Here is a 9,375-nt window from a genome sequence, read left to right on the forward strand (position 1 = left end):
CTGCCAACATCTGCCAACGACTTACCCCACCCAACAGGGACAGCAGCCGTGTAATGGCGAGGCAGCGGTCTACTGCAATGGCCATCAGTGTCATCATGGAGGTGATGCCAAACAGAGCATCACAGAAGGCATAGAGCTCGCAGGCAAGCTCCCCAAACAGCCAGCGATGGTACAGACTGGCCACAAAGAAGACCGGAGACTGTGTCATAGACATAAGGAAGTCCGCAGTGGCCAGGTTGACCACTAGCAGGTTACTGGCTGGTTATCTTGTACTTCCTGTTAGTATTGAATATGAAATTACATTTTGTATATTTCCTCCTAGTTTCACGGTGTTTCTACGGTGTCATGTGACCAGGTGAAGCATCAGTTTGGGACTCTGCCTCTTGCTGTGCCAGCCAGTGGCTGTTACAGGCTGAGTCCACCGTTACAAAATCCACGACATCACTTCCTCTGCCATCATCCTCGACACTGGCTCCCCTCAGGGATGTGTTTTGAGCACCCTGCTGTAAACTCTGCTGACCTACGACTGCTCAGCCACATTCCCGAGCACCCACAATGTCAAGTTTGACACAGCATTGGTGGAACTAATTTCCTGCAACGATGAGATGGAGTACAGGCTGGAGGTGGAACAACCGGAGGCTTGGAAACGATCGTGGATTTCAGAAAAGTCGTCGGGAGGCCTCCTCCTCTTCATGGGGGGGGAGCAGCTGTTGAGGTCGTCCCCAGCTTCAAATACATGGAACACCAAGTTAGTTTGATACTCTATTGCTATATTCGCTTTATTTCATTGCCTTTATTTGCTGCTTCTGCTTAGTTTTTAGATTGTAGTGTTGTATTATATTGCTACTTACCGGGACCTCAGTACTTAGTTTCATTCTCTAAGTACCTCATGGTTTGGAATGACAATACATCTTCTTGAATCTTGAATATTTATGAAACCAGTTAATACTTGAACCGGCTCAGTAGACTCCAGTCACTGACGAACCTTCCATCTCAGTGTGTCTTTCTCTGTATCTCTGTCTCAGTTCTTAAGGTCAAATTAAATCTAATCTGTTCAATAAGGCCTTTTCAAAACAGATTTTCTAAATAAAGGTCATGTTGAGGGTCGCTGAGTAATTCATAAGTTTGTTTTAAGGGTAAATTAAGAGATAACAGGGGTCTGCTCATCACACCAGCTGCTGATTTGACCAGTTGAGGGGTAATAATCCACTTCCTGAAGCTCAGCAGAATGAGTTACAACACGAGTCAGTCTGGGCACTGACTTACTCACACACTGATTCATTTTTTACATTTTATTTTCGTTATCAATAAAAATTCCTTAAAATCTGACTGTGACATCATCAGTGTAGTTCAGCCCACAAGCTAAGAGTCCAATAAGAGCGTTTAGCCACCGGTGAGTTCACAGAGCGGCGTGCTGCGAGGGGGCGTGGTGTCTGCGAACATGTCTGAGCAGCAGCTGACGGTCCGGGCTCGAGTATACACACTGTCGGCATGGAAACGCCTCACCTGTGTGGTGACGGCGAGCATGGAGGTCCAAACTCTTCTTCTGGATGCTGAGGAAAACACACAACCTGTTACTATGGTAATCACGGGCCACCCTAACAATCATCGCTATGGCAACCACAGTGTGTGTTACCTGCTGTAGTCACAGTGTGTACATCTGTGAGGTTTCTCTTGACTGTGAGTTCGACTGTGTCTGATCAGCGAGCTGCGATCGATCGAGGCGTACGGACACTGACCACACCTGTACGGCTTCTCACCTGACAAGACACAACACACAGTCATCAGGCGTGTGTTACCTGTGTGCTCAGGCGTGTGTTATCTGTGTATTCAGGTGTGTGTTACCTGTGTGCTCATGTTTGTGTTACCTGTGTGCGTCCTCAGGTGTTGCAGCAGCGAGGCCCTCAGTCGGCTGCTGTATGAACAGTGTGGACAGGTGAATGGTCTCTCTCCTCCGTGGACGCCCAGGTGACGCCTCAGCGTCAGTTTAGAGGAGAACTTCCTGTAGATGAAACACATCTCAATTCGAGATTCGAATCGACCAATCACAGTCAAACAACAGGGTACAGGTGTGTTGTTGTTTTCGTTGGTTTAGAAAATGGCGTAAGCAATAAAAATACAGATTCATAAAAATGTGTGCACGCACGCACCGAATGTTTCTGCCTCATGCCCCGCCCTCTACACGCCCACATTCAACCATAAACAGTCAATGCAAAGCAGCTCATGACTATTAAATTATCCTGCTGACCAATAGGTTTCTCTGGTGAATTAGCATCAAGTGATGAGAAGAAGAAGAAACTTTGTGACATAAAGGTGAAGAAACATCAGTAATGTCATTAAAAATAAATGTTTCTCATGGTCAGAATGTGAGGGAACTTGTTTTATTTCCTGAAGGTATTTTAATCACCCAAAACTGCAGGATTAATAAATTCACAGACAGTTGTGATGTCATCAATCTATAAAATTATACAGAATAATATATCAAGATCACAGATCTATAGAATCTATATAAGATGTATAGAAGCTGTGTGAGTTTCTCCAGGAAAGTAATGTGAAGACTTTCAGTCGGGGTTTCGAGCCAATCACAGCACGGAGACAGCCTTGGTTAAAGTCACTAATGACCTTCTAGTAGCTTCAGATGTTTGTGTCTGTCCTCGTCCTGTTAGATCTCAGTGCAGCATTCAACACTATTGACCATCACATTTTATTACAGAGACTAGAACAGTTCATTAGCATTAAAGGAACCGCCCTCAACTGGTTTAAATCATATTTACCAGATCGCTAAATGATGAGTCATCTGTGCGCACCAGAGTTAACCACGGTGTTCCACAGGGTTCTGTGCTCGGCCCATTTTATTCTCATTATATATGCTTCCACTAGGAAACATTATCAGGACACACTCTGTAAACTTCCACTGCTATGCAGATGACACCCAGTTATACGTATCAATAAAACCAGAACAGTGTCATCAATTAACTGAAGTTCATGTCTCAAGGACATAAAAACCTTCTCTTATTAAACTCAGATAAAACAGAGGTTCTGATACTTGGCCCTAAACACCTCAGAGACACATTATCTAATGATGAAGCTGTGCTAGAGGACATTGCCCTTATCTTTGATCCTGATTTGTCCTTTGATTCTCATTTAAAAACACATTTCTAGGACCGCCTTCTTCCACTTACATAACATCTCAAACATCATGTCTCAAAAAGATGCAGAAGAACGAGTCCAGGCCTTTGTTCCATCCAGACGTGATTATTGTAATTCCTTATTCTCAGGCTCCAGCAGGAAGTCGTTAAAGACTCTGCAGTTTGTCCTAAATGCTGCAGCACGTGTCCTGAAGAGAACCAGGAACAGAGACCACATGTCTCCTGTGTTAGCTTCACTACACTGGCTTCCTGTTCCTTTTAGAATTTAAAGCCCTCCTCCTCACCTACATTAATAATATGGCAGCATCGAACCTTAAAGAGCTGATAGTACCTGATCACCACTAGAGCCCTGAGCTCCCAGAATTCAGGCTGTTGTCCCTAAAGTCTCTAAAGCAGAGGAGGAGCCAGAGCTTCAGCATCAAGCTCCTCTCCTGTGGAATCATCTCAGCTTCAGTTCTGGAGGCAGACTCCCTCTGTACGTTGAAGATTCAAACCTTCCTTTAGGATAAAGTTATAGTTCGAGCTGGTCCAGGTTTGTCTTAGATCTTAGTTCTGCTGCTGCAGGTCTAGAATGTCGGGGTCACGTGACACATGGAGCTTCTCTTTCCTCTTCTCCCACTTTATCACATCAGATTATCAAGAAATTAATGTCTCATCAATACATGTTACTGACTTGACTTCTTCCCCGGAGTCCCTTTGCCTTATCGTCCCCAGATCAAGGGCCGCGGCTGCTATGATGGAACGCGAATCAGAGATTGTGAACATAATGGCAGATCCTGTATCGTATTGGCATCTGATAGTGGTGGTGGACCACGATCGAGGTGGCATCTATTGCACTTCTGTCCGTCCTGGGAGACGGATCCTCACGTGTCTCTCTGAGGTTTCTACCTTCTTTTCCCCTATTAAAAGTTATTTTTTTGTAGTTTTTCCTGACTCTTGTCGAGAGTTAAGAACAGAGGATGTCTCACCTTGTTAAAGCCTATGAGACAGAATGTGATTTGTGAATATGGGCTATACAAATTAAATTAAATTTAATGATTAATATATGATGAGTAATCATCATGGGACAGGAAACCATCAAAGTCACTCAACACTTGTTTCCTCCTCATCCTTCTATCACGTTCTCCTCCATCAGTGTCAGTGCATCCATCACACAGTAATTATACAGTAATCAGATTACTTCACACATCAGTGGATCCTAACCTCCACTCATTATTTGGAAATAGAGGTTTGAAGGTGAACACATTTTATGTATTTTTTGTAAGTGATCTCCAGTGCTCTCTGTGCGCATGACAGTCATTTTCTATATCTTTTTCAATTAAAGGTGTTTGTTGCATGAGCACAAATAACGATGTTGGTATTAATGTTAAAGTTCGGGGCTTACGGACACTTGATGACACCACAGGAGCCGGATGGAGTCGTTCGCAGGATGTTTTTTCTGTTGTTTTTTACGTTTGGTCACCAGTTACTTCAATTGTATTAGATTCTGCTCTTACACTGTTTACCCCTGAGACTCCATCACTGTGGTGAGTAGATAATTAGGGAATTCTCATTTTTCGATGAAGCATCCCTTTAAGAACATATCGAGGATTATAGGATTTATGTCTATGATTTAGAAAAACTTGTCCATGTAATTATCTTCAGCTGACTTACTATTGTAATGGTGTTCAAAGGCCTCTCAGCTAATTCAAAATGCTGCAGCTCGAGTCCTCACTAACACCAAGAAAGTGGATCATATTACTCCAGGTCTGAGATCTTTACACTGGCTCCCTGTCTGTCAAAGAATTGACTTAAAAATCTTTCTGTTGGTTTACAAAGCACTGAAAGGTTTAGATGATCTCCTGCTACGTTTTGAACCATCCAGACCCCTCAGGTCGTCTGAAACTGATCTGCTCTCGGTCTCCAGAGTCAAAACTAAACAGTGAGAAGCAGCGTTCAGTTTTTATGCTTCACGTTTGTGTAACAAGCTCCCAGAGAATTGCAGGTCAGCTGCAAATCTTAGTTCTTTTAAATCAATGCTAAAAATGTTGCCACAGCCTCAAACAATTACTAATTTCTCAAACTGCACTGTTAGTTTCACTCTTTTATTTCTATTTAACTCCCCACGCCACACGCTCTGCTTCGAATCCTATCTGGAAAAACATGGGTTAGGGTCCACATTTCATTTGTCTAATTAAATCTCTGTTGTTTCAGTCAGTTGCTGGTCTCCAAGTCCACTTATTTACTAAATCTTAGCATAAACTTGCCTTGTCTTTATATGGAGCAGCAGGCTTTCTTATGTGTGGGCTGGGGGGTTGTGGGTAATGTAGTCACCTGTGACACAGTGAGCAGCAGAACCCCGTCTCCTTAGTCTCCACTTTTTCTTCTTCTTTCTTTTTCTTTCTCCTGGTCTTCTTCTTCTTGCTGTTGGTGGTGCTCTGCAGTGAGCCAGTATGTCGCCTGCCAGTCGGACCAGGAACCATCACACTCAGGCTGGTGTCTGATTGGCTGCCAGCTGTCTGTCTGTGTCGCACAAACATCTTAATGTTAACGGAACATTCTGACATTCGATGATTTTGATACTGAAGTGAACGATAATTTAAAGCTCAGAGAGGGTCATCAGAACAATGTCAATAAAGTTTTTGTATGACAGTTCCTCGGGCATCCACCTGTCTGTAAGCTCCGCCTCCTTCCCTCCTGCTTGTCTTATCAGTCGGCTCTTCCATCTGTCTGCAAGAATCAACGAGTTGTTGATTACTGATCATTTTAATATTGATGACTGATTATTGATAGATCATCAGAAGACGAACTGACCTGAGCAGTTACTGTGGCGATGAGCGTTTTGTGATGCAACATTCCTGAACGTCCTCAGACAGACAGAACACACCGCCGCCGCCTCCGACTCTTCTTCCTCTTCCTCCCTCCGTACCTTCCTGCAGTGGCTCCTCCAATGAGGTTCTAGGTCATTCCAGCTGTTGGCCGTCCAACTGCAGTGGACGCAGCTGAAGCCGCCGGCTGCTCGGTGAGACTGGATGTGAACGTCCAGGAGCCGCCTGGACGAAAGCATCAGAGGACACAGGAGACATGGCAGCAGAGTCCTCATCTGTTGACCGTTTGTCTTGCACTGCTTCCTGTCGTCCTGGGACGCACGGGGGGGGCGTTCTGGGGGAGGAAGGTGTTGGGTTGGGGAAGGAGGGGGAGGATGTCTGGCGGCTGAGATGCGACAAAGTCCGAGAGTCATGAGGTGAGCAGACTGAGCCATCTCCTCCTTAGTGGCGGGGGGGTTGATGTGACAAGACAGATCCACTGAGCCCCCCTGCAGATGGAAGATGGACTCCGCCCCCTCCTTCTCCTTCCCCTCCCCCTCTTCCTCCTCAAACAGCGTACTGACCTAATGAGGAGAAGAGACACATCTCACGTCTCACACATCCAACTGTCTTTTGTGCGAGTGTGTGTGTGTGTGTGTGTGTGTGTGTGTCTCAGGTGTGTCACCTCACAGGTGTGTGCAACCTGCAGTCCTCCCTCCGTGCCGATGTCACAGGTGGGTGGGCTCATGTTGTCCAGCATGTTGTAGAGCAGGAAGTCCTCGTCCTCGTTGCTCTGCTTCGAGTGTCCGTTCAGGTCCAGCTGATAGGGCGATGCTCCCTGCTGGAGCCCCGCCTCATCTCCACCCTCAACCCCATCCCCTTCATCAGCCTCCCCCAGATAGGCGAGGGCGGGGGGGCGGTGCCTCTGCAGCAGGTGGCTGTTGATGGCAGGCTTGAGGCCGCAGGTGAACTGACAGAGTTTACACCGATACAGCTCCACCAGGAAGGACTCCACCAGCCCCCCCGCCTCCCCCGACAGACCCTCCACCTCCCCACAGTACAGACTGGAGATCACAGCCCCACCCACTACCTGCAGAGTGACAGGGCTGATGTCCCGGTACCTCTGCTTCACTGATGACATCACCACGACATCAGCAGGTTTCAGCCCGCTATCCTCTGATTGGACAGAAGAAGCAGAAACATCAGATATACAAAACATGTTCACAATAAAATTATTTAAATCTCATCAAAGCGATAATATCTGAGTTTCATCACCAAACAATACATAAAGCAAATCCCTAGAATATTAGTTAAAGAATAAAAAACTGTATAACTCCTCCTCCTTCTGCAGAGAGGACCACGGATTATAATCGGACAATAAGAAATCATTCCTAAAATATACACAATAGAAGTGCAATATAATTCTGCTTTTTTCTTTTTAATGTGCAATAACACCATTAATGTGCAATTTGACTAACATACTGTTTTTGTTCATCATAATATGAATTCAATATCATTTGCAATATCCAGTATTACTTACTCCTTTATCATTTGTACTTACTGACCCTTTATTTAAGTATTAGTTTCTCTGTCTAATGTAACTTTGCTTATCTTATTCTCAGTTCTATTAAAATTACTGTGTTTGTGTGTGTGTAACTAAATTCACTTCATTCATGTTTCTCTGAACGTTTAACGATTCAACAACAGCAGAATGAGCACGACAGGAAACGGAGCTAACGGCTAACGGAGCTAACGGAGGAGCTAACGGAGCTAACGGCTAACGGTGAAATGAAGTAGCAGTTGCAGCAATAACGTTAAACGTTATAACGTTAAACAGAGATATAATTTAACACGTTTACAAACTCACCTGAAGAGACACTATTTACTTCCTCTACTTCTTCTTCTACGATTTGAAAGGAAACGTGGCCATTCTCTACCGCCACCTACAGGAGAGGGATTAGAAGGACAGGAGAGGTTAAAAAAGAATACATTTCTGTTTCCAGTTCATGGTTAAATCAATCAAAAAAACATTATTAATTAAGAAACAAACTGAAACTGAATTAACCTCTGTTTTATATTGTGTATTGATGAGCGTCTGTCAGCGACTGGAGGTCAGTCATAGCAATCAATCAATAAATCATCAATAAAAACTCAGGAGACCTTAAAGTGTGTGTGTGTCTTTAATAACACTTTAATAACACTTTAATAACACTTGAATAACACTTGGATAACTCTTTAATAATTTCTTAATAACAAATTAATAACTCATCAATAACTAATAAATAAAACCTTATTAACTCTTTAATAAAACCTTAACTCATCCCTTGTGTCTTGTTTCACATTCAGCTGTAAGTTAACGGATTACTTTATCTCTTCATTAAGGTCGTTTAAAGTAAAAGTTTCAGTGGGACAGTTTTCTGACCCCTCCCCCTAAGGCTGTAACTTCCTGTTTGTCTCATCTCTGAACTCTGTGGTTTAACCGACACCAAGTCAACGACAAACACACTGACAGACGAAAAGACGGCTGTGAGTTCTGTCTGTCATTTTGTCTCTCATTCTGTCTGTAACTGTCTGTAACTGTCTGTCATTCTGTCTGTAACTGTCTCTAACTGTCTGTAACTGAAACAGAATTTTGGATGAATGATGAGTATCTTCGTGTACTATTATCCCACAACAGCTGTTCATCATCTGTTCATCATCAAGAAAATGCAGTTCACCTACACCTTCAAACTGTTAAACTTGATTGATTGATTGATTCCTGTGAAGGTCACTGAATGACCTCATCCACAAGAATCTGACTTATGACCACATGGATGACTTCATGAACATCACAGGATTCACCACCGAGGTAAGAAACGATCGGTTCAGTTAGTTATTGATTATTTTGGAATTTGATGAGGTAATTGATTGGTTTGACCAATGCATGGTAAACATGCAGCAGGTGAGTTCACGTGTTTCATCTCTTCCAATTAGGTACCATCCTTTTTCACCACTGATGACTACTACGAGTATGAGGACCTGCTGTGTGACCGGGCACCGGTGCGGACCTTCAGGCGTTTGTTTGAGCCGCCGCTCTTCTGGATGATCACCCTGGTTGGCGGAGCAGGGAACCTGGCTGTGGTGTGGATCTACCTGAACTTCCGGCGGCGACTGAAAACCATGTCAGATGTGTACCTGCTGAACCTGGCAGTGGCCGACCTGCTATTCCTGGTCACACTGCCGCTGTGGGCGGCCGAGGCATCACATGGCTGGAATTTTGGCTGTGCCCTCTGCAAGGTCAACTCCGCCCTCTACAAGGTAAACCTGTTCAGCAGCATGCTGCTGCTAACATGCATCAGTGTTGACCGCTACGTTGTCATCGTACAGGCCACCAAGGCACAAAACTCACAGCTTGAGCGCCGTCGCCACAGTCGGCTGGTGTGTGTGGGGGTGTGGCTTCT

At 44.5% G+C, this 9,375-nt stretch overlaps 2 protein-coding genes across 6 annotated transcripts in view; one reads left to right on the forward strand and one right to left on the reverse strand.

Annotated features, from left to right (window-relative positions):
* Nucleotides 1-1,277: 1,277 nt before the first annotated feature.
* Nucleotides 1,278-7,892, reverse strand: si:dkey-154p10.3 (zinc finger protein 34). The gene is made up of 8 exons (XM_034612857.1): nt 7,803-7,892; nt 6,621-7,111; nt 5,943-6,519; nt 5,798-5,858; nt 5,463-5,651; nt 1,869-2,002; nt 1,637-1,760; nt 1,278-1,553 (listed from the first exon to the last, which is right to left on the reverse strand). Exons 2-8 carry the CDS (start codon nt 7,074-7,076, stop codon nt 1,400-1,402), a joined length of 1,695 nt encoding a protein of 564 aa, XP_034468748.1. The 5' UTR covers nt 7,077-7,111; nt 7,803-7,892; the 3' UTR covers nt 1,278-1,399.
* Nucleotides 7,893-8,405: 513 nt separating this feature from the next.
* ccr9a (chemokine (C-C motif) receptor 9a) overlaps nt 8,406-9,375 on the forward strand; it is a 1,759-nt gene continuing 789 nt past the window's right edge. Inside the window, exons 1-3 of one of the 5 annotated variants that reach the window (XM_034612887.1) lie at nt 8,406-8,461; nt 8,702-8,794; nt 8,911-9,375. The exon at nt 8,911-9,375 is cut by the window's right edge and continues 789 nt beyond it. In XM_034612887.1, the coding sequence (XP_034468778.1) occupies nt 8,745-8,794; nt 8,911-9,375 (515 nt within the window). In that variant the 5' untranslated portion in view covers nt 8,406-8,461; nt 8,702-8,744. Of the gene's footprint in view, nt 8,471-8,612; nt 8,795-8,908 lie in introns of all 5 variants that reach the window. The other 4 variants (XM_034612888.1, XM_034612886.1, XM_034612889.1 and 1 more) reach the window with 4 other exon arrangements.

This window comes from Hippoglossus hippoglossus, chromosome 17 (assembly GCF_009819705.1).
Source record: "Hippoglossus hippoglossus isolate fHipHip1 chromosome 17, fHipHip1.pri, whole genome shotgun sequence".
Classification (NCBI taxonomy): Eukaryota; Metazoa; Chordata; class Actinopteri; order Pleuronectiformes; family Pleuronectidae; genus Hippoglossus; species Hippoglossus hippoglossus.

Bases quoted from the DNA above. Each gene is read 5' to 3' on its own strand.
- si:dkey-154p10.3 (XM_034612857.1), bottom strand. From the start codon at position 7,076: ATGTCATCAGTGAAGCAGAGGTACCGGGACATCAGCCCTGTCACTCTG. The intron at 2,003-5,462 runs GTGACTACATTA...TTTCATCTACAG, and splicing joins TGCTGCTCACTGTGTCACAG to GAAGTTCTCCTCTAAACTGA. The intron at 1,761-1,868 runs GTAACACAAACA...GTGTCTTGTCAG, and splicing joins ACACCTGAGGACGCACACAG to GTGAGAAGCCGTACAGGTGT.